Source organism: Podarcis erhardii (genome assembly GCF_964252035.2).
Source record: "Podarcis erhardii genome assembly, chromosome: Z".
NCBI classification, from domain to species: domain Eukaryota; kingdom Metazoa; phylum Chordata; class Lepidosauria; order Squamata; family Lacertidae; genus Podarcis; species Podarcis erhardii.
The window spans coordinates 29,673,475-29,700,711 of record NC_138504.1 but is presented as its reverse complement, the minus strand read 5'-3'; the positions used below and the strand labels follow the sequence as shown (position 1 = coordinate 29,700,711).

The 27,237-nt window shown below is 41.3% G+C and overlaps 1 protein-coding gene across 6 annotated transcripts in view; it reads left to right on the top strand.

Annotated features, from left to right (window-relative positions):
* Positions 1–27,237, top strand: part of ATRX (ATRX chromatin remodeler) — a 98,339-nt gene that overhangs the window by 52,881 nt on the left and 18,221 nt on the right. For all 6 annotated transcript variants that reach the window (XM_081846877.1, XM_081846873.1, XM_081846874.1 and 3 more), the window contains 13 exons: positions 804–897; positions 3,224–3,326; positions 6,660–6,839; positions 9,673–9,811; positions 10,029–10,138; positions 12,186–12,332; positions 12,545–12,722; positions 15,641–15,778; positions 16,801–16,976; positions 18,664–18,781; positions 22,466–22,596; positions 22,882–22,970; positions 23,154–23,320. In XM_081846877.1, the coding sequence (XP_081703003.1) occupies positions 804–897; positions 3,224–3,326; positions 6,660–6,839; positions 9,673–9,811; positions 10,029–10,138; positions 12,186–12,332; positions 12,545–12,722; positions 15,641–15,778; positions 16,801–16,976; positions 18,664–18,781; positions 22,466–22,596; positions 22,882–22,970; positions 23,154–23,320 (1,770 nt within the window). The remainder of the gene's footprint in view (positions 1–803; positions 898–3,223; positions 3,327–6,659; positions 6,840–9,672; positions 9,812–10,028; positions 10,139–12,185; positions 12,333–12,544; positions 12,723–15,640; positions 15,779–16,800; positions 16,977–18,663; positions 18,782–22,465; positions 22,597–22,881; positions 22,971–23,153; positions 23,321–27,237) is intronic.

Sequence of the window (27,237 nt, the reverse complement as noted above, 5' to 3'; positions counted from 1 at the left end):
TGTGCTAGCTGAAATTTCCAAACCACCTTCAGAGGCAGCTCTACATACAACTAATTTAATCTAACCTAGAGGTTACCAGAGCCTAGGCAACAGAAGTTAGGCTACTCCTGTTTAGAGAGGGGCACAGCTGGGCCACCAGCTGAAACTGTTGGAAGGCACGCCGCCCCACTGAGGCAACCTGTGCCACAAGTGACAACAGTGGATCCATAAGTATCCCCAAGCTGCAGTACTAGCTGCATCAGAGGGTGTGTAACCTCATCAAGAGCAGGCAACATCCCATCCATCCAGTCTAGGGAACCACCCACCAACAAGTTGCTCAGTCTTATCTGGACAAACCCCACATGAATCGAAGACAGTTAAAACAATTAAAAAACAGTCAAAATGTAGCAGTGGTCCAGTCTCTGCTTTTAACTGGTTCCACACTCCAGAGATGTACATTTCAGGTGCAGAGGTTACAAGATTACTCCTGCTGTCAGCTGTGGGCTGGCTTGTGTGAAGCTGAGTATTTCAGCAGTTGCAAGGTTAGTAGCAGGGAGTGGGTAACACTGGTTGGTGAAAGGATTTAAATCTCTCTTATTACCCTCTCTCCTGTTTGCCCTTTGCCACAAACTGAATTCTCTTGGTTCCTGGACCAAAATAAAAAAAGTTGAAAATTTGCAAATTAATTGCATGCAAGCTGTGAGTCAACTGTACTTCTAGTGGCTTTCTATTAAAATGTTGATAAATGATGGTCAAGTACTTAACTACAAGTGTTTTGATACTGATGCAGCAATTATGATACCAATTTTTGTTTAACCTTAAAGTAAGCAGTGAGGATTCAGATAATTCGGAAGCAAATGAATCTGGAGTCAGTGAAGAAGTCAGTGAATCTGAAGATGATCAGCGTCCTAGAACAAGGTACTTCACTCTAAAAATATGCTCTTGAGAGTTTGATTTTCAGCCAGGAACTATATTGCATATCTTTCTTTCTGGGGTGGGGGAAGATGTGAAAACTGAAGGATAACTCATTCAGTCCATGTTTTAAAGTAAACCAACCTGGTTTGCACTTCCCAAACTAGAATGCCGTTTTTCTGTTTTTAAACATCTACAGATTTTTGATGTAGGCCAGGGGTCTGCAACCTTTAAGAAAAAAGAGCCACTTGGACCCGTTTCTGAAGAAAAAAAAACTGGGAGCCGCAAAACTCGTCATTATAAAAATAACTTTTTTGTCACTTTTTTATTATTTCTTTGTTTGACCCCTCAGAATTACTCCTCCTCATAGAAATAAATGTTAAATTAACAAGTTACCTTTTTGTGTGTGTGTGTGTTCTTCACTCCCCTTCAAAACAGTGACCAGCGTACATGCCCCCTTTCAATGCAGTGACCAGCGTACATGCCCCTTACAATGTAGCGGGCGGGCGGGCGGGAAGGTGACGTCGGGACGGTGCGTGACTAACGCACGCACCGCCCCCATGCGACGTCACAGCCAGTACAGCGCCCGCCACAGTGGGGAGTGTCGGGGCGCACAATGTGCCTCCTGCCCTCTTTGGTATCCACCCCGGAGCTGTGGCAAAGGTGTAAAAGAGCCACATGCGGCTCCGGAGCCGCGGGTTGCTGACCCCTGATGTAGGCCTTCGCTCAGAAAGGTCCCAAAATGCATATAAAATAACATGCCTTTCTGGACAAAATGCAAACCAATATAATGTGTCTTATTGGACTAAATGGAGATTGATATAGGAAAGCTGGATAAAACAGATTAATGAGTGATGAACACGTGTGAAACTGACACAGGAAATCCCCCACTCCACCCCACAATAGAACAGAACTGGTCCATAGCCCAGGCAATGGTCGATAGGAAATCCCCAAGCCAGTGCATCAAACTTCATGTGAGGCTTAGCTAGTAAACCATCAGAAATGGATCAGACATTGTTTTTATTTGCCTTTATACTACTATTTTACTGTATACTGCAGTTCTACTGTTTTTACTGTCCATATTGCTTATAATGATCCTGCATAATGTTTTTATGTTGTAGATTTTAAAGAGTTTTAAGTAGTTTATCAATTCTAAAAATTTAATATATCTTCAGTTTAAGTTGTAAAACAGACAACCCTTAAATCTCTTCAGACCAATGTTCCTCTACTGCAATACATAATATTAGGTCAACAATTAGTCAACAAGGAGTTCATTAATATGAAGACTTTACCACAAGTTTAGCATAGTATGTTCTACCTCTACTGCTGGAGGCAGCATGGATTTGAATACCAAGTGTTGGGTATCACAGGTGCTGGCAATTGCAGGTGAATATAAAGTGCTTGTGTTGCAGTTCTGTAGTGCTCGTGTTTTGCCTGCTGGCTTTCCATTGTAAAAGGGTAAAAGGACCTCTGGATGGTTAAGTCCAGTCAAAGCGACTATGGGGTTACGGCAGTCATCTTGCTTTCAGGCCGAGGGAACTGGTATTTGTCCACAGACATCTTTCCGGGTCATGTGGCCAGCAGGACTAAACCACTTCTGGTGCAGCGGGACACTGATGGAAGCCAGAGCACACAGAAACACTGTTTACCTTCCTGCCACAGTGGTACCTATTTATCTACTTGCACTGCTGTGCTTTTGAACATCTAGGTTGGCAGGAGCTGGGACAGAGCAACAGGAGCTCCTCCTATTTCGCGAATTCAAACTGTTGACCTTCCGATTGACAAGCCCAAGAGGCTCAGTGGTTTAGACCACAGTGTCACCCACATCCCTGTGGCTTCCCATTGGTACATCTGGCTAGTCACTGTGAGAACAGAGTGCTAAACTAGATGGGGCTTTGACCTGATCCAGCAGGGCTGTTCTTATGTTCTTATACCAAAACAGTTCATTGTTTTATAAACATTATTAAGGGGTCATTAATTTCAAGTTTGCTGTAACTACCAGTTTCTTAATTCCTTAAGCAGGAGTGCATTCCTGGTTATCTGAGTCATTAGTTTTTTAGTAGAGCATAGGAAAAGAGGCCATCATCATAGTGCTTCATTATGAAACGTTGGTGCAGGTGAAACTAGAGGCGTTAATTAGTTAATAAAAAGGAGCAGAAACAACCGCTACAGTTCTTGTGTTCAAATTGATGCATGATATATTTAATCTTCTGGCAGAGGAAGTGAAAATGACATTTCCACTGTTAAGTTCAGTTTTGGATCTCTTGGTTTAGTAGTAACTGAGCAGAAAATCCATGAACAGAAGATCTGTGAATCCTCTTCAATGTTTCAGATCTGCCAAGAAAGCTGAATTAGAAGAAAATCAGCGAAGTTACAAGCAGAAGAAGAAAAGAAGACGCATAAAAGTCCAGGAGGATTCATCCAGTGAGAACAAGGTATTGCACAGAAATAAGTTCTGTGGCCTTGAGGATTTAGAGTGCACATGTCAAATAGCGGCTCTCCCCACAGTAAAAGGCAAACTCCATTTAAACCTGAAGAGAGTTTCTAAAAAAAGTTTAGTATGGCAGAGGGATGGGTCAGCTCTTCAAGGTGAGTGAGGGAGTCAGAACTGTCATTCTCTAGGATGCTGTTAAGTCCTTTGCATGATCCTAAGAATCTCTTTGGATCCTGGCCTCTCTTTATTATTCTTGTGAAATAAATTACCATGGCTTTATTTATATGCTGCTTTTCCACACACAAAAATAAAAAAGAGTTGCTCAAAGCAGCTTACACCAAGGAGAGCAGCAATACATCACAAAATCTAAAACCTCAGGAACACTTTCATATTAACAGGAAGACTAAAATACCAAAATAATGACAGAAGTAGCAGCATACAAAAGTAATATTTCTTTGCTATATATGTAACAATATTGAATTTAACCATGTATTTCCTGGTGGCAAAAATGACTGAGCTTCACCCTGAATGTAGAAATACCATTCCTCACATTCCCCCTAATGTTTGAGCTTCTTACAAGGCTTTCTTATAATTTTGGTGTTTTCCATGGGTGACAGGCCATCACATGGGTGTTGCTTCGCCACCTATTATCCAAGGAAATAAATGATTATAGAGTTGAGTTCAAGGCTGCTTCCTGCCCTCATTCAGTCCATTCCCTGCCTTCATCTTGGGGTGGACATGTTCAGCTTTACTTTTAACTTAGCCTGCCTCTCTTTGTACTTGCTGACCTTGGACCCATTGTGAGTTTTTCTAACTTGTGTGAGTGGTTGAGTGTGTTACTGTTTTTAAGCTTTCCTCCACCACTGTGTTTTAGCCTTTTGTTCCCTTGATCATATGTTTTTTAAAGTTCACCTTTATTCTGTGGTTTTTCTCCCTCCCCCTGGCTGAATTTCTCACTATTTTTTCCTCACCTTGTTTGAAGCAGCCTAGCTGCTAGCTCAAGGCCTCTTTCTGTCAACCATCCCGGTCATGTCTTCGGCTCCTGTTGTCATACCAGCTCTACTTCCAACTCTCAGCACAAGCTCCTTTATGTTCCTCTCACTATTGGTAGACCTCCATTCAACATCTCAACGAAGAGGTCCCATTTCGGGATCCAGAAAGGGTTCTGATCATGCCAGATGCTAGTCTCTTAAGGTTGGGGGGAGGTCCATTGCCAGGGTGAGTTTTTAGAACAACTGCCATTTGTTTGCCACACCTCAGAAGCCTCGGCTGCCAGAGTTCAGTGCAAGGTAGCAAGTAGAAGGGGCTCTGGGCATCAGCGCCCTATCTACCTAGCCCCCATCCCCTGATTATTGTTTGCCTTTCCTCCTCTTCCACTTCTGGCCCAGAATCTCAGGTAGCTGTGATTGGAATGGCCTCAGTATTGCTGGTGCCATTTTGGCCTGACAGCCTAGCATTTGAGTGGCGCCATCTAAAGCATTCCGGACTGCATAGGTGATGACTACTATTCTAGCATCCCATTGACCAATAGAAGATACCAGAGCATGTGGCAAATCATTCATGAGTGGCGCTGGTTTGAAGGTATAATTCATTTAGTGCCCATCCATGTTGAAATTCTTCTTGAAAGATGCCTCCCTGTTCTTGCCTCCTGTAGCCCACTGCTTTCCATCTTAGGAGTCTTCACAAAGTGCTGCAAGTTCTCCAGTGGCTTTCTTTGAGCTTCACACTGTTCCTCTAGGAATTCGTTCCTTTAAGGTGCTCTTCCTCATCACCATCACATCAGCTCTGTGTGTTTCCAACCTGGGACCCCTGTCTACTGACTGGCGCCTCTGTGTCTTCAAAGACTCTGTGGTTCTCTGAACCGATCCAGCCTTCATTTGCAAGGGGAATTATTGCTTTTCATCACAACCCAGGGCAGTTTTTTGCCTTCTTTCTGTTCAAATCTAAGTCATTCCCTTGATCTTTAGAAGGCATGGCACTCCCTCACTGTCCAGTGGACCTTCAGTTGAGGTGTATATTAACTGCGCAAAATATTGTCTCCTTTCATCCACCATCCTTGGGCAAGAAGGTCTCTTGAAGTGCAATAACTTGTTGGCTGAAAGCATGTATTTCTTTTGGCTACGAGTCTTCTAATTTATCTGTGCTTTCAAATATCATAGCCCATTCTACTAGATCAGCTTTGGTTGTGGTGGCCTTTGCGACCAATGCCTTGCTTCAGGACATATGCAAGGCCACGGCATGGGTTACTTCAAAATCTTTTGCCCAGCATTACAAACTGATAAATTTGCATATGCAGATGCTTCTCTTGGGTGGTGAGTTTTTACAACAGGTGCTTCTGCAGATCTAATTCATACATCCGCTGCTCTCCCCCCCCCCCAAACTATTGAGAATGTCTCTTTCGGTACATTCCATGTGATGGCTTGCCACCCATAGAAAGTGGACTATTGGTCTCACCTGAATAGTCAATTTCATGGATGTCACACCACCACAACCCCCTACCCCTTCTATGGGTGGGCTGCAAATCTATGTAGGCTCTTTCCTTTGCCAAGGTCCATTTCTCTCGTCTATTGGTTCAAGTTTGTTTGTGCATGAGTTGACTTCTCTTCTTCCAGTATTCATTTTGTTAATCATCTGCTCTGGCTCTGTGTCATTCTCGTCAGAAAATGGATTGAATGAGGGCAGGAAGCAGCCTTGAATCCTGTTTTCTGCCTTGGACAATAGGTAGTGAACTAACACCCATTCAGGTAAGACAAATGGTTGGATTCAATTGGTAGTATCTAATAGAATATGCTTTGATACGACTGCCATATGGTAGTATTTTTTTGGTGGAGCTTCTGAAAGAATTAAATATGGCCCATGAAGAGTTTATTACTGCAACATGTTGCAACTCAGAATAAATTGTAGTTTGCCACTGTTGCACGTCTTACTTTTGATTCCCTCCTTTTTGTCCTACACTGCATGGCAAGCCACTTTTGAAACAGGAGGACCTTCAAAAACAGTTTGTGTTGCAACTTTGGGGTATTTAGGGTGCTTCTGAAATACACTAAGGGCATCCTTGTTTGGTAAGTGCTCACGCGAATAAGTAAATACAATTGTGACAAACTAGCCATTCAGTTTTGAAAACTTCTTTTCTCATGCACTTTATTCAGCTACGGTTGCCTTGTATTGTACACTACTAATATTTGGCACCATTTAAAATAATATTAAGTAGCTAGGTCCATATTAGTGTCTTTATTTACAAGACTATTCATTGTTTCCTTTTTATTACAACGCACATCAACATGCATGAAAATATGGTAGACTTTCAACCAGTATTTTCTTCTGATTTTGACAGAGTAATTCTGATGATGATGATAACGATGATTCAAAATCTCCCGGGAAAGGCAGGAAAAAAATACGGAAGATACTTAAAGATGATAAGCTCAGAAGAGAAACTCAAAATGCTCTGAAAGAAGAGGAAGAGAGAAGACGGCGCATTGCGGAAAGGGAACGTGAGAGGGAGAAGCTAAGAGAAGTACGTTAGCTTATTATATACAAAGAGCATCAGGGATTAGTCTGTCTGTTGTTAGCTTTGAACACTTTGGTGCTGGGGAATCTTAATAATCCTACCAGGTGCTGGTAGTACCTTGAAAGCACTAAGAGGGATTTATAATAGAAAACTTGAGTGTGCAGTAGCATTTCCTGGGAAACGTAAAATGTTACAAACATTGCAAACGTATTCATTTATTATTATTACTCTTACCAACAATCTACTCTTTCAGACACATGCTTACGATATTTTTATTTACCCAAGCCCATTCTAGTTGATATTTTAAACAATAGGTGTACCTCCAGGTAGGGCTAGGAAAACCTGTCTGAAACTGTGAACAGCCAGTGCTAGTTAGTGTTAACTATACTGAACTAGATGGCCCAGCAGCAATTGATCTCAAGTAGCTTCCTGTGTTCCTTTGGAGGACAGTTTTCAGCTGTCCTCCAGACCAGATGAATCCTCCCAAATAGCCTCCTTCCCTGTTTTGCTCATGGATGCCTTCTGTCAGTGGGGCAACACAAGCTGGATAGTACCCATGTGTGAAAAGTACAACAATGTTCAGAAAACACTTGTTGAATGTATTTAACAACTTTAAGAAAAATTACTCTTGATTATCCAATCCTTTGTAAAAACATGGAACTGTTAAGATTGTTGGTGTAATGTTTTCTACACTAACTGGTAGCAGCTTATTAAGGTTTCAGACAGAAATCTCACCCAGCCCTATGTGGAGTACTGGGGTCGAACAGCAACATAGACATGCACATCATGTGTTATTCCACTGAACTATAGCCCTTGCCCTCAACAATGAACCCTTCAGAATTATTGCAGTTTTTTTAAATGAATTTTTGTAGAGGTATATTAGAAAATTTTACACAAAATGTATACATACAAATTCACAAAAATTTGTATGAGGATAACAACTTGTCTGCTGAATTAAATGTAAATAACCATAAAAAGTACTACTGTCGTCATTCTCATTATTAGAGGTAATGTCATGTTGTTTGGGACATTGGTGGCCAAGGGAGACTATGAGCTTTATTGATATACCTAACAAAGAGAAACCATGTAACATCAAAACTGGCCCATATCAATTAATTTTTATTTATTTCATAAAATTTACACTCTGCTTGATTGTAAAGCACCTTAATGACTTGCCTGTGTTGGGACAAGAGTTCATATTATATTCTCCCCCCCCCCCAAACCTTTTTGTACCTTTCCTTCTCTGCGGGCATAGAAAGCCCCTTCCAATGACTAGCTAGTTCCAGTTGGGCAGCAGCCGGTAACATCACTAGTAATTCTCTATATTGAACTCCATTATTATTACCACTTCCAATCGAGAAGAGTGCTAAGACTGGATGTAAATCGAGGATTTGGTTGATAATTTTGTCTAGTTCAAAATGCCTTCCAAAGTTTTGGGGCAGTCTTGCAATGTGGAACTTTTGAGGTTCGTTATCTTGCAGAGACCAATAATTAGGCAACAGGTAGCAAAGCAAAGAAGGATTTGTCCTTGTGCAAGAATTGTGTCACATTCACTTCAGGGTGAATACAAGAGACTTACCGTATTTTTCGCTCTATAACACGCACCTGACCATAACACGCACATCGTTTTTAGAGGAGGAAAACAAGGGAAAAAACATTCTGAATGAAACAGTGGATGTATCATTTTTGGGCTTCATGCTGTGGCCACAGACATGTGATCTGATGGTGAATTTGGGGTGACCCAATGCAAAAATCCTGAGAATTCCTGTGGATCCATGCTTTGTAACCACGTTTTTGCACCATTGCAGCCCCAGGCAACAGTGGGTGCGTGATTTTTTTGGTGCAGGCTGTAGCCATGGACATGCTATGTGATCTGATGGTGAATTTGGGATGACCCAATGCAAAGATCCTGAGAATCCCTGTGGATCCATGCTTTGTAACCACGTTTTTGCACCATTGCAGCCCCAGGCAACAGTGGGTGCGTGATTTTTTTGGTGCAGGCTGTAGCCATGGACATGCTATGTGATCTGATGGTGAATTTGGGGTGACCCAATGCAAAGATCCTAGAATCCCTGTGGATCCATGCTTTGTAACCACATTTTTGCACCATTGCAGCCCCAGGCAACAGTGGGTGGGTGATTTTTTTGGTGCAGGCTGTAGCCATGGACATGCTATGTGATCTGATGGTGAATTTGGGGTGACCCAATGCAAAGATGCTGAGGATCCATGTGGATCCATGCTTTTTAACCACGTTTTTGCACCATTGCAGCCCCAGGCAACAGTGGGTGCGTGATTTGGGGGGGGGGCAGGCTGTAGCCATGGACATGCTATGTGATTTGATGGTGAATTTGGGGTGACCCAATGCAAAGATCCTGAGGATCCATGTGGATCTATGCTTTGTAACCACATTTTAAGTGGGGAGCAAAGGAAAAACAAAGAAGGGACATGAGAGGGGTGTGCAGAGAAGCAGCTGGCTAAGAATGCAGGAGAGGGATTTAACGGGAGGGAGGAAAGAAAGGCAAAAGTTTCCCCCCACCCAAGCAAGCCAGCCATCTCTCTCTCTCTCTCTCTCCCTCCCTCCCTCCCTCCCTCCCTCCCTCCCTCCCTCCCTCCCTCCCTCTCTCTCTCTCCCCCTTCCCAATGAAGTCCATGACTATGATGCAAGCCTCATTTGTTGACTTGGCATGGAATGCTCCCTGTCAAATACAGAGTAGTTGTTTCATATCTTGGGATAAATCCATTTTCTTGCAACTTCACAATATTTATTCTGGTGTTAGCTCTGAGTAGCTTTGTTGTTTCTGTAACAGCTTGAATTAATTGCACACAAAAATCTTTCCAGGTGATAGAACTAGAAGATACACCAATGAAATGTCCAATTACAACTAAGCTGGTTTTAGATGAAGATGAAGAAACCAAAGAACCTATAGTACAAGTTCATCGTGACATAGTTACAAAGCTGAAACCACATCAAGTTGATGGTAAGAAACTGTGGCAGGAGCTTTGCCCCCAAAACTCTGGATTTCCATGAGTTTACCTTTTTAACTGGTAGGGTTAGAGAGTTGTTGCCATGTTCTGTGATTGCCATCATAAGCCAAAGCAAGAAATAGTGCTTGTTTATTGCTGATTTTTTAAAAAAATAAGTAATGCAGGGTATTTAAAATTTCTATAAGGATCTTCTGAAAATATTACTTCTAGGTGTACAGTTTATGTGGGATTGCTGTTGTGAATCTGTGAAAAAAACAAGGAAATCTGCAGGCTCTGGATGCATTCTTGCCCACTGTATGGGTCTGGGAAAGACCTTGCAGGTATGTTTCAAGGATTTGTTGGCAGGGATAGAACTTGCTCATTCAACCTTTGGTTAAAGCTGCAGCATCATGTAAATGTAAAAGCCTTCTCCCGACTGTTTGTGTGTGTATACCCATTGCCTTTTTTAGCCTTATTGTTATAGTTTCCATCTTAAGGCAATAATACAATGTCCAGTTTATTTGTAGTCGCTGTAGGGAGGATAGCCTGGTGCAGGGAGGAGAGATTTTATTACATCTCGATACCACTCTTCCTCCAAGGGGCTCAAACACTTTCCATGAAGGGTGGGTATCCAATTTTATCCTCTGAACAATTGTGTGAGGTATGTAAGACTGAGAAGACAGCTTGTCCCCAAATCATCCAGTGAGCTTGATAGTTGATCTGGGAATTTGAACTTTAGCTTCCCCTGTGCTGATCCAACATTTTGTTTATACTACAGTGACATATTGCAGTTCATTCAATAGTTGTCAACTTTTCCCTTTTGTTGTGAGGAATCCTATTCGGAATAAGGGAATTTCCCTTAAAAAAAAAAAAAAAAAAAGGGAAACGTTGGCAGCTGTGGTTCATTCCCTCTTCAGTATGGGAATGTATACATGCCATGACTTTAAACACACACACACTGTTTGAAATTAGCCAGGTGCATTTTGCACCTGGCTATTGACCACTTGTGATCAAGTGAAGATGCCTGGGCACCACGATGGCACCTGATATCTCCACCATTAGGAGGTGCATGCCTTGGGATTATTGCATCTTGACTGTTTGCACGCACTAATACCACATCCTGTAGAATTCTATCCATTATATTTTATCTGCACAATCAGAATGAATTTCAAGAACCAGAACACTTTTTCTGTGCAGCCTGAGCAGGGGCAGTCATCATTAAGAAAAGAGGTAGGAATAGGCCAACATATAAGTGGACTGTCCCTGGATCAAGCTACTTTTCTTTAAGTTTTCAAAGTTCTTAACCTAGCTCAAGGTGGTCATCTGAACTAGCCAGATGTTTAACTGAGAATCAATCACAGTCAGTCCATCATTTGAAAAGTAAGACCTTATAGCTGTCTTACCCAAAAATGGCAACTAGACATTCCATTTTGGGACTGTAACCTTAATTTGGCACCTAGCTCATATACCTGAGTTTCTAACACTGCGCGTGCATGCACACACGATGTTACTTCTTTCAAAAAAGAACAGTGGCAGAAGCATAGTGTAGCTGTATTGATTACTGGAAGAATGTTCCTTTGTTTTACAATCATTGAACACCTAGCCACTAAAACAATAATAAAAAACTAAAAAAGAAAATTGAGAAATAGCTCACAAAATATCATGGGCATGCACATGCCCATCACAGCCTATAGCATGAGTGATGGTTGGCTCCCTGTGATGCTTGTGAAATTTTGTTCCTTAGAGTCTCAAAGCAGTAGATGTGCTATCTTAGGGAAATACTGCATTTTTTCAGGTATAACAATGCATTCTGTACTGGGAAAATGCTGTAACCTTGCAGGGGAGAAAACATAATAGGAAAATATCAGGACTGCACCCAGTAAATGAGTAAAAGGCTATACATGTGTTGTTCTACAGTCAGAAGTTTGGAAGGCTGAGTGTTTGAGGGGGTATCTTTTGCCTCTCTGGGTAGCATTTTTTCCCCAACCTGAATACAAAGTATACCTTTAAGTGCCAGAGTTTCCTTGGTTTTCCTACACTAAAGTTGTACATCTTGGAATGGATTAATATACTACGCACAAGCCCCTTTTCACACACAAACATCTGGCAGTTAATTTAACTACCTAGAGAGAGATGATCCACTAAACAGCTATATTGGAAAAAATCAAAATTAGTTGATTGCATAGCAAATACACACAGCAAGCTTAATACAAGGAGAAAGGCTTTGATTCACACACAAACCCTAATAAATAATTCATTATGAAAATCAACTAGTTTTGCCCCATGTTAGTCACCACATTTTTTAAAAAGCATATTTGTAGCTGCTTTTTTCTTTATAAAAATGTGAAGACATATATTAAAGGTGATTTGTTTGACTTTCTCTTGAAGGTAGTTAGTTTTCTTCATACTATTCTGTTGTGCGACAAGATGGATTTCAGGACAGCTCTTGTTGTTTGTCCGCTGAACACAGCCCTGAATTGGTTGAATGAATTTGAGAAATGGCAAGAAGGCTTAGAAGACGATGAGAAACTTGAGGTATGTATAATTCACAATGGACTTCAGGGTACATTCAGTTTCAATCATGAAAAATTACATAATTAAGAAATGCAAACAATAACATTTGTGTTGAATGTGTGAGAAGTTTATCCATTGAGTATGAGCATTTTCAGTATATAACATTCTGCAAGTACATTAATGGCATGTTTGGTTGGGGGTGGAAATTCAGGTTTTTTGTCTGTTTTCACAAGGTCTGTGAACTAGCAACAGTGAAACGCCCTCAAGAGAGAAGCTATCTGCTCCAAAGATGGCAGGATGAAGGGGGTGTAATGATCATAGGCTATGAGATGTACCGTAACCTTGCACAAGGGAGAAATGTGAAGAGCAGGAAACTCAAGGAAATATTTAACAAAGCACTGGTTGATCCAGGTAAGCCAGAATATTATGCAAATCGTTTTATGTGAACTGGTCATAGTGATCAGATTGCTTTGATGCTTCCTCTGTTGCAGAGGATAGGTAGTTCATCCATTACATATTTGGAAGCAGGTATGTGTAAAGTGGGTCCCTCTAGCAGCTGGAGTTCCACACACAAACACAACTCTGCAGTGTTCTGCAGCTTCCCAAGAGGAATTCCAACCATGCTAGAACAGAAGCATTGAAACCTGCTTCAGACTACACATGAAATGAAATCTCAGAAATGAGGAGAGGAGGTGGTCTCCCTTCTCCTCTTTTCTACACTCCCACCCCTTCTGCAATAAAATGCTGGTGTTTGGGGGTTCTGGAGAGTGGGGAAAGGTGTTTTTGCTTTCTGTTCTCTTAAAACATTCCTGTATAGTGCAGGAAGGGAAGTTTTTTGTACCTCATGGCATGCAACTCCCCAACTCTAACCTCATCATCGAGGATCATTTACTTTAAGTTGTTAGGAGTTGGAAGAGGCCACATATTCCCAGCTGCCTCCCATTCTCCCCTCTCCCTTCTCAATGGATACCTAAATATGTCATATGTCTTGGAAGCACACAGTCTTCTTGTCAGACTGTTTTGGGGTTTCATATTAATTCCTGGAACAATGGTGATGTGTGAAATGCTGCAGCAATACATTTGGTGTTTCCTATTTTGTCGATCGTTTATATATGTTTGGTTGTTTATTTCTGTATTATGATGATGTTTCTGCATAGTATCTTAGATTGAGGATTGAAATCTTTCTCTGTAGCCTGTTGTATTTAATCCTTACTTTTTCTGTGACTATATTGTTGTTTTTTTTAAACTTTTTTTATTCAAAATTAGAACAAAACATACTATCCAGAAACATATCATCCTTATTTCCCACCATTTTTCCTCCCTCCCTCCCCCTTCCCACACAACCCCCCCACCCCCCAGCTTCCCTCAGTTCCAGTCTTTGATTTCTCTAAGAATGCTGTTTTCTGCATGTTGCACAGTTGTATAGATCCTCAAACTACTTAGCTGATTATCATCAATAGAAAGGTTTGTGAATGTTTATTCAAAGCCAGCCAAGGAGTCCAGTTCGCTTTGTTGCGTCTTCAAATACTTTGTAAAGGGTTCCCATTCATCTTTAAAGTCACAGTTATCCTTGTCCCGTAGCTTATATGTTAATTTTGCCAATTCTGCATAGTCCATCAATTTTTCTTGCCATGATTCTTTAGTTGGGGTTTCTTCAGTCTTCCATCCTTGTGCTATTAGAACTCTTGCGGCCGTTGTCGCATACATGAAGATGTTTTTCAGCTTTTTTGGCAGATCTTTCCCTACAATCCCTAGCAAAAATGCTTAAGGTTTTTAACAAATGTTAAATGGAACATTTTCTTCAATTCATTGTATATCATTTCCCAATTTTTAAAAAATTACATTACAATCCCACCACATATGATAAAATGTCCCTTCCTTTTCCTTATACTTCCAACATATATTTGAACAGTTTTGTACATTTTCCCTAACTGCACTGGTGTCATGTACCATCTGTACATCATCTTCATGTAATTCTTCAGTAGGGAACAATCTGTAAATTTTAAATCAGTTTTCCATAATTTCCCCCAATCTTCCATCATAATGTTGTGACCTACATCTTGTGCCCATTTAATCATAACTGATTTTACCTCTTCATCTTTAGTCTCCCATTCTAATAATATGCTCTGTGCGGCCTTCAGTAATTTCACTTTCCCTTCGATCACTTCCATTTGAAACCTAGATCTTGTGTAACTGAATCCTTCCTTGCTGTCTTTTTTATGTGTTTCATATAGTTGTCGTTAATGTGACCAACTCTGAAAGTGGTCTTTGATCTCATTGTAATCTCTTAATTTCCATTTTCCATCATGGTCTGTGACTATATTGTATCTCTATGCATTCATGTGTACCAAGGGAGTCCCCTGAGTATGTAGGACCTGTTGCCTTGTTTTCATTTTTGCTTTCCCCCCATATATTTGTCTACCCTCCCTCCAATACTTGTCACCTAATGACTGCCCATCTACTAACATGTACCTGTAGGTTAAGGGTAATGTACTGAATAGATCTGCCAGGTGACATTTTTTTTTTAGCTTGGAGAAATGGTTAACTGCAAGACATAGTTTTGTGCAAGGTGTTGCCCATCTTGCTAACTTGACTTGGATATTGCTGAAAATTAATTATGGAGAACGATCATTTTTACAGGATTATATTCAAGATTGACTTTATTTCTAGGTTCCAGTAGATGGTGGTATAGCCTGGAATTATAAATGCATTTTGAGAAATACTGCTAGAGAGAATCTGCATGGTTAATTTCTTGGGACACTTTTCAAGGGAATTGCTACAGAACGCTGTGTTTTGTAATCCGTGAACCAACACATAATGTTCAATAAGCTGTTGGATCAAGTGATGTTGTTTCTTGCATATATCTATTAAAGTTGTGATTATCATGTTTATCTTGCCTTTCTGGCCTATAGGCATTAAAAACTACCAAAGGTAATCCTCTTGTTTTCTTTTTGAGAAAATGCCAAGGAAAATCATAGCTAGTATGAAATACCCAGTAATCTTCTACCCCATTCAGGAGGGTCACATTATGCACATTGAAAAGCTGTTGCACATGAGCAATTCCTTGCAAGATCTTACTTTGAGCACAGAGGTGCCATGGCAGTACAGGGCAGATAGAGAGCTTCCCCCTTCCATCTGGACTCTCATGAGTGAATGTTTTGCCACATCAAAAGACTGCACATATGCTTCCCTTTTGTAGGTGTAGTTACCTCTGGATCAAAGTAGAAGTGGCAGTTAAGCTGCATGTTTGTAAGAAGCCTGTCAAGTATTTCTTCTTGGTATCAGCAAGATTTAAAGTAGGCTCACCCCCCCGCCCTTTTTTAAACCAGGCCCTGACTTTGTCATATGTGATGAAGGACACATACTGAAAAATGAAGCATCTGCTGTTTCTAAAGCTATGAATTCTATAAGATCCAGGAGGAGGATCATTCTTACTGGAACTCCATTGCAAAACAACCTCATAGAATGTAAGTACAATTTGAGTTGGTTGCTGATGACCTGAATGGGTTGGGTATCATCCCTCAACACATGATGGAGGCGGGAGAGCAAAGAACTCTGGGAGCCAGGTGCAGCCCCCTCAGTTTTTTCTTTCCTGCCTGAACATCTACTTTATATATGTCTGTGATTTCAGTAAAATAAAATTTAAAAGCCTTGTTAATATGAGGAAGTGAGTATTCCTGAAGCCTTGATTTTCTTCTTCACTTGTAATCCTCAGGTGTATTCAGTTATTTCCTTTGTCAGTCACACTCAGAGTAGATCCATTGAAATTATTAAACTTTACTAATTTAGGTCCAGTAAACTTACTGGGTCTACTTTCGGCAAAACTTGGTTGGATACAGTGCATGGTGTTTTTTTAAGCATGTGCCTGTGCTTCACCTGTTATTACCTGCACAGTGTTACCACATTTATCAAATTATCAAATATGTCTGAGAGAACTTTGCTTAGGTTTAATCCCTGTCTTTGTTTAGCAATAGACTTCATGTGATTTAATATGGGTATGCAAGCATTGTATACTTACCGGGTTTGACATAGTCTGCAAAGCAGGCAAGGCTACAATCCTGTGCCATGGAAGGGCGGGATTCAAATGATCTTTTGTTTGGTCCCAATATGCATGCTCACGCACATATACTCTATTTGTCCCACAGAGTGTGCTCTCCCCTGTGTACCCAACTCCTGCATCTGCAATATGCAGACCGGAGGTCTTGAAAGGAAGGGACTGGAGTGCGTCACCTGCTCATAAATGGTGTGATTGAACTGGATGCCTGGAAGAGCTTTGCAGTAGGCAGAGAGGAGAGTCCTAGCTAGACCCTCCAGGGCTTCCAGAAGTATTAATGTATGCAGAGTACAAGGTTGTAGTGCCCCTTTAAACAGTTTTCTTTTGAACTTGCTTGCCAAATAGGAAATGACATGGTGCATTTAAAAAATATTTCATGGAAGCTATTTTGGCATAGAAACCTATATAGCTAAAGTTTAATTTGTGGTTCCTTAGATCACTGCATGGTTAATTTTATCAAGGAGAATTTGCTTGGGTCAATTAAGGAGTTCCGAAATCGATTTATAAATCCCATCCAGAATGGTCAGTGTGCGGACTCTACCCTGGCTGATGTCAGGGTGATGAAAAAACGTGCCCACATCTTGTATGAAATGTTAAATGGATGTGTTCAGGTATGTGAATCTTTGTTTTTTATTGCCTTTAATTTGAGAGTTAAGGATTACTTAACTTTTAACAGCTTTTGAATTCCGTTTATTTGTATTGACCAAAGATACACTTCTTTCAGTTCTTTAATGACAATAGGAATTTGCAGAAAAAAGAAAAGAAAAATCACTATAAGTTGTCACAGTGGCTTATAATGGAGTATAGGATGCAGCTTTATGATTTACAAAATTTACTTATTTCATAAAATTTATACACTGATTGATTGTAGAAAACCTCAAAGAGTTTACAAAAAGAAAAAAGAAAATTGAGTAAAAATAACAATATTTTAAATACTGTACATACAAAAGTTAAAATACCAAAACAGATTAAAATTACCTCAATGCATCTGGGTAGGCTTGTCTAAACAGGAAAGCTTTTAGCAGGCACCAAAAAAGGTTCAATGGGCAGGGAGTTCCAAAGTGCAGGTGTTGCTACACTATATGATTGGTGAGTTCTTAAAATTGTGGAACAGGTATTATGTGGCAGCTGTAGTAGTGCCAGTTCTGCCAATCAAAGTGGGCACATGTGGGGTGGGATAATTTCATACTTAAACTGCCCCCAGTTGTTAGGGGTTTTATATCCTAATAATAACACCTTGAACTTGCTCTGGTAGCAAAGCTGCATTCAGTGCTGATCTCTGAGCACAGATGTTATATCCTGACAAGGCCTCACTCCTGTCATCAGTCATGCTGCAGCATTCTGCACTAACTGCAGTTTCCAGATCAAGTGCAAGAGAAGTCCAACATAGAGCACTTCAGTAATCTAGTATTGGAAGTAACCAATGCCTTAACTACTGTAGCCAGGTCCAGGAATGACTGTAGCTGTTGAACCAGCTGCAGTTGGTAAAAGGAACTTATAGCCATTGAGGTTATCTGAACCTCCAGTGTCAGAAGCACTTCAAAACTGAACTTCAGGGAGAGTGTAACTTCATCCAGAGTAGGCAACTGATCAATTTCTCAGACAGAGGAGCTGCTTGACCATAGTTCCTCCATATTGCCAGGATTCAAGCTCAGCTTGTTTTCCCTCATCCATTTCACTACTATGCCCAGGGACCGCACTGCCTCTCCTGATCCAGATGTTATGGAGCAGACGTCATTCATCAGGGCAAACCAGGGTGACACAGTCTCGTGGCCAGGCCTGAACCCAGATTGGAATGGAGCTAAATAATCTGTGTTCTCCAAGAATGCCTCCAGCTGCCCCACCACAGTGCTATCCACCACGTTCTCTAAAATGAGGGTGGGGGTATTGGAAACTGGCCAATAGCTGTTCCAATCCAAACGGTCCAGGGCTGATATGTTTAGGAGCAGTTGCACCACTGCCTCTTTCAGTGCAGCAGGGACTACCCCTTCACTAGCAAAGTGTTCATCACACTCTGCACCCACCAAGTCAGCCCACCTCTGCTGGATTTAGTAAGCCAGGAGGGACAGGGGTCAAGGGGGCCACAAGGTCGGACACATGGCTACCAGCAAAAAAAATTATTATGTGATAAACATTTGAATTCTGGATTGCGGATTCCTACATTATAAATGTCTTTCACCAAGTTTTGTTTTCTGTAGTTTAGATTTTGGAGCTGTCCAATGTTTAGTTAGTTTGCTAATTGTACTATTCTATAACAATATTCTATGGCACATTAAAAAAAATACTTACAATTTACAGAGGAAAGATTATACAGCATTAACAAAGTTCCTGCCACCAAAATATGAATATGTTCTGGCTGTTAGAATGACTCCTCTTCAGTGTAAACTGTATCAGTTCTACTTGGATAATCTAACAGGTAAGTGATAGTCCATTATCACTTTGGGCTTTATTTTATTTGATTCCATTGCATCCTTGAGCTCTATGTGTGGATGCAGGTCTAACTGTCCAGAGGCCTTTTGCTGTGACAGTTTTGTTAAATTTCTACACTAGCCTCAAAGTTTAGACCCTGCATGTGAAATGCTGCAGTTTGTGTGTTCAGCCGGCATTCAGGGGGAAAGGCTGCTTTGAAAGTTTAAGTCAGTTATTGTCATCAGATTTTAATGCCAACAAGGAGCTGATCCATGGGATCTTGTTGACAGTGTGTGGTGTGGAAGTGGATTTGCACTTACTCGCTGGACCCATAGGCAGCCCATGAGGGCAGCGCATTTTGATAATGCCTATTAGCAAAAAATTGAGTGTGTGTAATCCAGGATTGCACGATCAAATCCCTCAAGGCAGTGAAAGGTGGTCAAGGTATGAAAAACAACTGGGTATGTTCAGCCTGGAGAAGAGAAGACTGAGGGCTCTCGCACAGCAGAACCTTGATTTTCTGCCCCAGAGGACAGAACTAGGTCTAATTGGCTTAGGTTATAGGAGAATAGATATTAGTTGAACGTGAGAATATATGTCTTGTCAGTAAGAGTAGCTTGGCAATGGAACCAATGAGCTAGAGAAATTGTGGGATTTCCCTGGCTAGAGGTCTTCAAGCAGAGGCTGGACAGCCATCTGTTAGGAATACTCTAGGTCAGGATTAACGATACAGTGGTGCCCCGCAAGACGAACGCCTCGCAAGACTGAAAACCCGCTAGACGAAAGGGTTTTCCGTTTTGGAGGCGCTTCGCAAAACGAATTTCCCTATGGGCTTCCTTCGCAAGACGAAAGCCCATAGGGAAATCTCCGGGACAGCGGAGAAGCGCAGCGCGTCTTCCCCACTGTCCTTGGACCTCCTCCGAATGCTGGCAGTGGGGCGGAGAGACCTCCTCCCGCCGCCAGGCTTCGGAAGGATGCTCCGAAGGCTGGCGGCGGGAGGAGGTCTCTCCGCCCCGCCGCCAGGCTTCGGAAGGCTGCTCCGAAGCCTGGCGGTGGGAGGAGGTCTCTCCGCCCCGCCGCCAGCCTTCGGAAGGCTGCTCCGAAGCCTGGCGGTGGGGCGGTCAGACCTCCTCCCGCCGCCAGGCTTCGGAAGGCTCCTCCGAAGGCTGGCGGTGGGGCGGAAATACCTTCTCCCCGCTCCAGCCTTCGGATGGCTGTCCTGAAGACTTGCGGTGGGAGGAGGGTTTTCCTTCCCATCGCCAACATTCAGAATGCTGTTCTGAATGTTGGCGTGGGGAGGAAAAACCCTCCTCCCACCGCAAGCCCCGGGAACAGAGGAGAAGCGCTGCGCACCTTCCCCTCTGTTCCCGTACCTGTCCTGAAGGCTTGCGGTGGGGAGAAAAGCCCTTCTCCGCACCGCCAGCCTGGCAAGCGGTTTCCATAGGAACGCATTAATTGATTTTCAATGCATTCCTATGGGAAACCGTGCTTCGCAAGACGAAAAACTCGCAAGAAGAAAAAACTTGCGGAACGAATTAATTTCGTCTTGCGAGGCACCACTGTATTAGGAAGAGCATTGAACTAGATTGTCTCCAAGGTCCTCTTCAGTTTATTGGGCTTGGAGAATTCTCTGTTTAAGGGCTGCCTTAGATCATACATAACTTCCATTCATATGGGTTTCCCTACCCCTTGTAGAGTATATCTCTATATTATATTTGGACTCCTTTATTGTTGTGCTGGTGATTGAGTATGAATGTATCCAAGACTGGTGGTCTTCCTGCACTGTTGCTGCCACTGATGGGAGAGTGCGGAATGAAGGAGAGGAAATCTTTCTCCATTCCCCCCTCCCTCTGTCAGCAAGGTTGCTGGGGCGGGGGGCAGGAATGGGACAAGCTCTAAAGTGATTCAGGATTGGGGTTGAGTGAACTTTTAAGGGCATGAGAGGAGGGGGATTGGAAAATCTATGGGGGAAGGTGGGCTGAGCAAAGTGTGAGCAAAGTGGGACATGCTGTGAGGGAATGGGGGGAAGGATATTGTGGGAGTGAGCTCTGAAAGGGAGCTTGAATTTTTGGACAAGCTGTGAAGGGAATGTTTTTGTAGGGCAAGGTGTAAAGGGAGAAGTTGAGATGTTAAGTGAGGGAGGATTGGATGAAGTGTAGTGGGAGCAGGGTTGGCCAGCAGTGTTAGAAACTGCGATAGAAAAGCTAGGAACCAAATGGCTTCTGGGACCTGGGTTGTGGGTGCCAAAACAGAATGTCTAGTTGCCACTGGGGGGGACAGCAACACTTTATATTTATTATTGTGATAAGCGCGAACTGATAAGCAATTCACATAAGTGACACATTGTTAATATCACATTTTTAGCAGAAATGGTTAATACATGTTTAATTTGCTGCTGACAATAAAAAATTGGTACCATACTCCAGTTTCCCAAGCTCTCTACTCTTTTTTTGTTAAATTCCTTAACATATTGTCTATCCTTAACATATACTTTGAGGCTTCAAAGCACATACATGTCAGTAATCCTTGAGTGTCAGCCAGGCGCAAAAAAATGGCACCCAGTCTTTTGGGGGTGCTCACAAATGGATAATTTTTAGACGCAAAATGCTCCTGGCACCCTGCTAATTTCAAACCCTCTTGGCCAGATGTAAATGGAGGGGGCTGGCAATAAAGGGTGTGTGGGCTGGCAGGGCTGGTGAGCAGTGTGAGGAGGAGTGGCAAGCCCAAGTACACCAATATGCACCATTCAGAAGGAATTGTTACTGTTTTAAGATGTTGGGGGAAAATACCACCAATATACTGAATGTCACACAAGCTAAAGTATTTCTATAGCATTTACATACTCAGAAATTCTGGAAATTGTTGAGGCACTATAGATAAACTCATTCATTATTTCTTTGGGTTTATTTCCATAATCTCTGCCACTTACAGAATTGTTAAATAGACATTTTATGTTGTTGTCTGAATTAGATTTATATCTCACCAGTGTTGCTGCTTAATATCCAGAAAAGCTATACTTCTTTGATCATTATTGAATAACAATTATAGACCACAGCTTAAAATGTTAAGGTCCAATAGTTTTAACATTTCTGATACTTAAAAACACCATGTTTATAGACTTTCTTATAATTTGCAGGCCAGACAAACATCAGTCAGGGATACAGTATTCAGTTTTATATTTTTAAACCAGGTTTAAGTCCATAGAAATAAAGCTGGCATTTAGTTAAGATCGTAAAAAGAGCTTTCTGGATCAGGGCAGTAGGCCTTCTAGTCCTACTAATGAGCCCTTCTCTCACAGTGGCCAACCAGATGTCTGTGAGAATCTTGCAAGCAAGACCGAAGCGCAAGACCCACCCACCCACCCCACATGGTTTCCAGAAACTGGAATTCAGAAACATATAAGCTCCAAAACTTACTGCCAAGAAATTAAACAGCATGTGTGTAGATATGTTGTTACAGATTATCAAATATGAGGAACAGCAGGAATTATAAAATTTTAAGAATTTAAGCAGAAGAAAATGTTGATTCAGTCATTTAAATAACTTCCTCTGTTACAAAAAATGTTGTATCTGTGGAAGAAGCTTGTGTGAGAGAGAGGTGGGCAGGAGAGATGTATTTTTAAGAAGCAAATGCTAATTTGGCTAACTTCAAGTATGAATATTTTAGTTTAACCTCTGAACTCTATTGTCAGGTGTCGGCAACAGCAGTGAAGGTGGAAGAGGCAAAGCTGGAGCTAAGCTCTTCCAGGACTTCCAGATGTTAAGCAGAATTTGGACTCATCCTTGGTGCTTGCAGCTGGACTATATTAGCAAAGAAAATAAGGTAAATCACATCTGTCTGTCTCTAATGAAAGCGTCAGTGAGACATGCCAAGTCCTAGACAGTTTCACTGAAATAATTGAAATTTATTTTTGGTATGACAGCTAGTTATTTTTTAAATATATTTTAGTTGTAACTGTTAACCATTTTTTCCTATGTGTTTTGTCATTACCAAAATAGTCCCTGCTCACCCTGGCATTGTTCAGATGAGTGAACAGATGTTCTAAACGCTTAAGCAAGGACAGCTAAACTTCTCTTCTAAAAATATGCAATTTGGTGTTTTGTTCAGGGCTATTTTGATGAAGATAGTCTTGATGAATTCATAGCTTCTGATTCTGATGAAACATCAGTGAGCTTAAGCTCTGAGGAAGAGATCAAGTAAGTTGAACCGTTCCACATAAACTGAAAATGTATTTACTCTGAGTTGGTGGAATTTGTGTTTGTTGTAGAATTACATATTTTAACAAAAACAACAACATACAACCCCCCCCCCCAAAAAAAACCACCCTAACTTTGCAAGTTTTTTTTTATAATAACGAGCATCAAATGTTATGCTTATAGGAAGAAAAAACCGAAGGGTAAAAAAAAGGAGAGTAGCAGCAGTGAAAGTGGAAGTGATAATGATGTTGAAGTGATTAAAGTCTGGAATTCAAGATCTCGTGGAGGTGGAGAAGGAAACATAGAAGAACCAATAAACAATCCTCCAGCCATTGCAAAGTCAGATGAAGGTAATGAGGGATTTCAGCTAAATTTCAAAATTTAGACACCATTGCAGAGGAAATTCACCCATACAGGACTGAGAGTAGAAACGATAATGTTGGGTGTCCTACTCTGAAGCTCACTCAAAATATCAGCTCATTATACAGTAGTACCTCTGGTTATGTACTTAATTCATTCCGGAGGTCTGTTCTTAACCTGAAACAGTTCTTAACCTGAGGTACCACTTTAGCTAATGGGGCCTCCCGCTGCTGCTGTGCCGCCGGCACGTGATTTCTGTTCTCATCCCGAAGTAAAGTTCTTAATCTGAGGTACTACTTCTGGGTTAGTGGAGCCTGTAACCTGAAGTGTTTGTAACATGAAGTGTTTGAAACTCAAGGTACCACTGTATTGCAGCGATGAAAATTTTTTTTTTTAAACAAAGTAAATCAGTCAATCAAAAAGTACTTATATGACACCTTTCTGGGTAAAGCCCTCCCTCAGTAAAAAATATTATTAGTTTGATATAAGTTATGCTTCCAAGTAATTTACAAAACTTGAAACACTTCCAGTGCAGGCCCATAATGATCTTCCTTTCATCCATACACCTGTGATTCATCCTGCATTTTAAACACTGCCTTTCAGCTCTCAGAAGGGCCCACAAAGCTTAGATTAAATCAACACAATCAAAATAAATTGTAAATCATACAAAATCAGAGAGGATTAAAACAAGCCGGTAGACACATAAAGGTAGTAGTTTCTGTTTCTGGGGGTGAATGGTTTTTGAAAGGCAAATAAACCAAAGGTGGAAGAGATATGTTTTTACTACCTTCTTGAAAGCAATTAATGGGGAAATCATTCTGATTTCTCTTCGGAGGTTTTGGTGTGATGACTGAAAACATTGCACCCCATATGCTATGTGCAAAACACATAGCAAAGCTTCTAAGGGTGAATGTAGTTTGTAGACTAGTTCATGCAGGAACAAAAGGTCCTTCAAATGTCTGGGTTCCATCCATTTAAGAATTTTATTGGTATTACGTAGCACTTTGAATTGGGCCTGGAAATAAACTGGGAACCAGTGAAAATTAAACAGGAATGTAGTGTCATAAGGTCCAAAAAGCTGACACCAGAGATTAGTTGGGTCACCTGATTTTTCACCAGCTGTAACTTTTGAATATTTTTTTAAAGGCAACCTGAAGTAGAATGTGTTAAAACGTCATTAAAGCAATTTTTTAAACTTCCAAAAGGACTGCTTGAGAGAGGATTGCAGAACTGTCCCTTGCAGCTCCTCTCCCAGCTGAACTAACATTTGATAATTGCAGCTTCTCTAAGGAGAAAATTGTCTAAAGGTGACAGATTGTATGGGAAGGGCTGGTGGGTAGGGAAAAGTTGCATACATCTTCCCTCCTTTGCACCCCTTTCCTCATTAGAGATACTATTTAGTATGTGCTTGGGACAGATATATGTTTAACTTTTCAGATCAGCCAGAATCCCTTCTAGTTTGGCTTTGAGACTGGAAGCACATTAAAATTGAAGATGTAATCAAAGCATCCAAATGACAAAAAGCAGGCCATAGCAGGTACCAATGATTGCAGGTACCAGGGAGCCAAGCAGATAATGAGGATAGATAGGGACAGTTCAGTGAAAAGCAAGTCTGGGAAGGTGTTTTTTTTTGGGGGGGGGGGCGTTATGGCCCATGCATATGCTTTTAGGATTGTGATCAAGGACTGCAATCTAAGGCCTACTTTCTAGGAAGTGCATTCTATTGAACTCAGTCTGCCAGTCAGGCTGGAGAGATGTATTAGGTTGGGAGCATTACAAACAATTCTGTCTTAAAAGTAGCTGGAAGATCTAGAGCTCTCACTTATATGAACTCTGTTTTCTTTCCCACACTATCCATGGCCTTAAGATGTTACTTGATTGCTGTATTCCATATGCCCTTTGCATTCCATACAAGGGAGGTATGGAGCATAGCAACATGAGAACTGGCCTTTTCATTGGTGACTCTTTACATGTGGAATGCTTTCCCCAAGGGTGCCATCCTTATCGGTTTTCAGACATCAGGCAAAAAAAATTCACCCAGGCTTCTTACCTTTAATTTGGAGAGCATTAGGTATATTTGTGCCTTGATCATCTTAATGTGTATATCTTATTTTTAGCAAGTCAGTGTTTTGGACTACCAGTAAGATAATACAAGGAAAGAATTCTGTGGAAGAGCATGCTGCAATTAGTAACCATATCAAAGTTTTCAAGACTCCCCCTCCCAAAAAAAATTAACAATAAGTAACACACAACTGAAGCAAAATTAAAGCCACATATTTTTAGTACTGCCTAAAGAATGTAGGTAACATAAATAAAGTCAACCCTGGAATCTTGTATCAAGTTATAAATTTGTAGATGTATTTGTGTATGTGTTGGAAGTCCTCACAGTGAAAGGAATGCAGATAGCTAATGGACCTCCAGTATTTTCCAATTTTAATTCAACTCAGATCTAAAGTTTCGCATCAAAATAGTTCCACAGTCCAAAAGGCATCACAGCTAACTGAGTGCAACAGTTAAACCTTTCCCTCACTAAATTTTAAATAGCAGACCTCCTCCCAAGCTAGGAAAATATCTGGTAAGGAAACAGCTAGCTACTTTAAATGAATTCAGATCTCCAGGGTCTGATGAGCTGACCCAATGGTACTAAAGGAGCTTGTAAAGCTCTTGTAGAGCTTGTAGAGCCTGTCTATTTATGGCCAGATGAAGTCTCTGCAGACTGGGGATGAGCAGATGTCCTAATAGGGGAAGAAAGGACCCAAGTTTCTATTGATGAGCTTGAATTTGAAACCAGAAAAGGTTATAGAACAGATGATTAAATGCTCACTCTGTGAGCACTTAGAAAAGGATGCTGTGGTTACTAAGACCCAGCATGTGTTTCTCAAAAAACAAGTCATGCTTAACATGAGTCAACAGTATGATGCAGCATCCAATTTGCAGACACCATCAAACTGTGAGGGGCAACTAATGCCACAGAAGACAGAATCAGGATTCAATATGATCTTAACAGATTGGAAACTAGGTCCAAACTAACAAAATAATTTTCAACAGGGGCAAATGTAAGGTTCTATACTTAGGTAGGAAAAACCAGCTTTAAAATTATAAGATGGGGGACATTTGGCTTGCCAGTAGTGGCATGTGGAAATGTTCTATGGGTCTCAGTAGGTAACGAGCTGAACATGTGTCAGTGTGTTGCAGCAGCAAAAAAAGCTAATGCTGTTTTGGCTGCATCAACAGAAGTACAGCATCCAGATCAAGAGAAGAAATAGTACTATTTTCTTCTGCCTTGGTCAGACTACACCTGGGGTACTGTGTCCAGTTCTGGACACTGCAATTTTAAAAGGCTAGAATGTATGCTGAGGAGTGGGAGACCAAGATGATCAAGGGTCTGGAAACCAAGCCTTAAGAGAAACAGTTGAGGGAGTTGGGTATGTTTCACATGGAAAAGAAGAGGCTAAGAGGAGATATGATAGCTATCTTCAAACATCTAAAGGGCTGTCACATGGACCAAGCTTGTTTTCTCCTGCTCCAGAGGGTAGGACCCAAAGCAATGCTTCAAGTTACAAGAAAGGAGATTCCGACTAAACCATCAGGAAGTACTTTGTGAGAGTAAGAGCTTTTAGACAGTGGAATGGACTCCCATGTCTCCCTCAATGGAGGTTTTTAAGCAGACGTTGGATGGCCATCTATCTTGAATGCTTTAGTTGAGATTCCTGCATTGTGCGGGTTTGACTAGATGACCCTCAGGACCCTTTGAATTCTACAATTCTGTGATTCTATGAATTTGGCATAGGGATATCTTAGCCTTTGAGTTCCTTAAAAAGAGCCCTCTGGGGGTTTAGGATGGGTAGTGCACCACCTCCACTTAGTGAGAAGCCTCCACTGATATGCAGAAATCAGAACAGAAAAT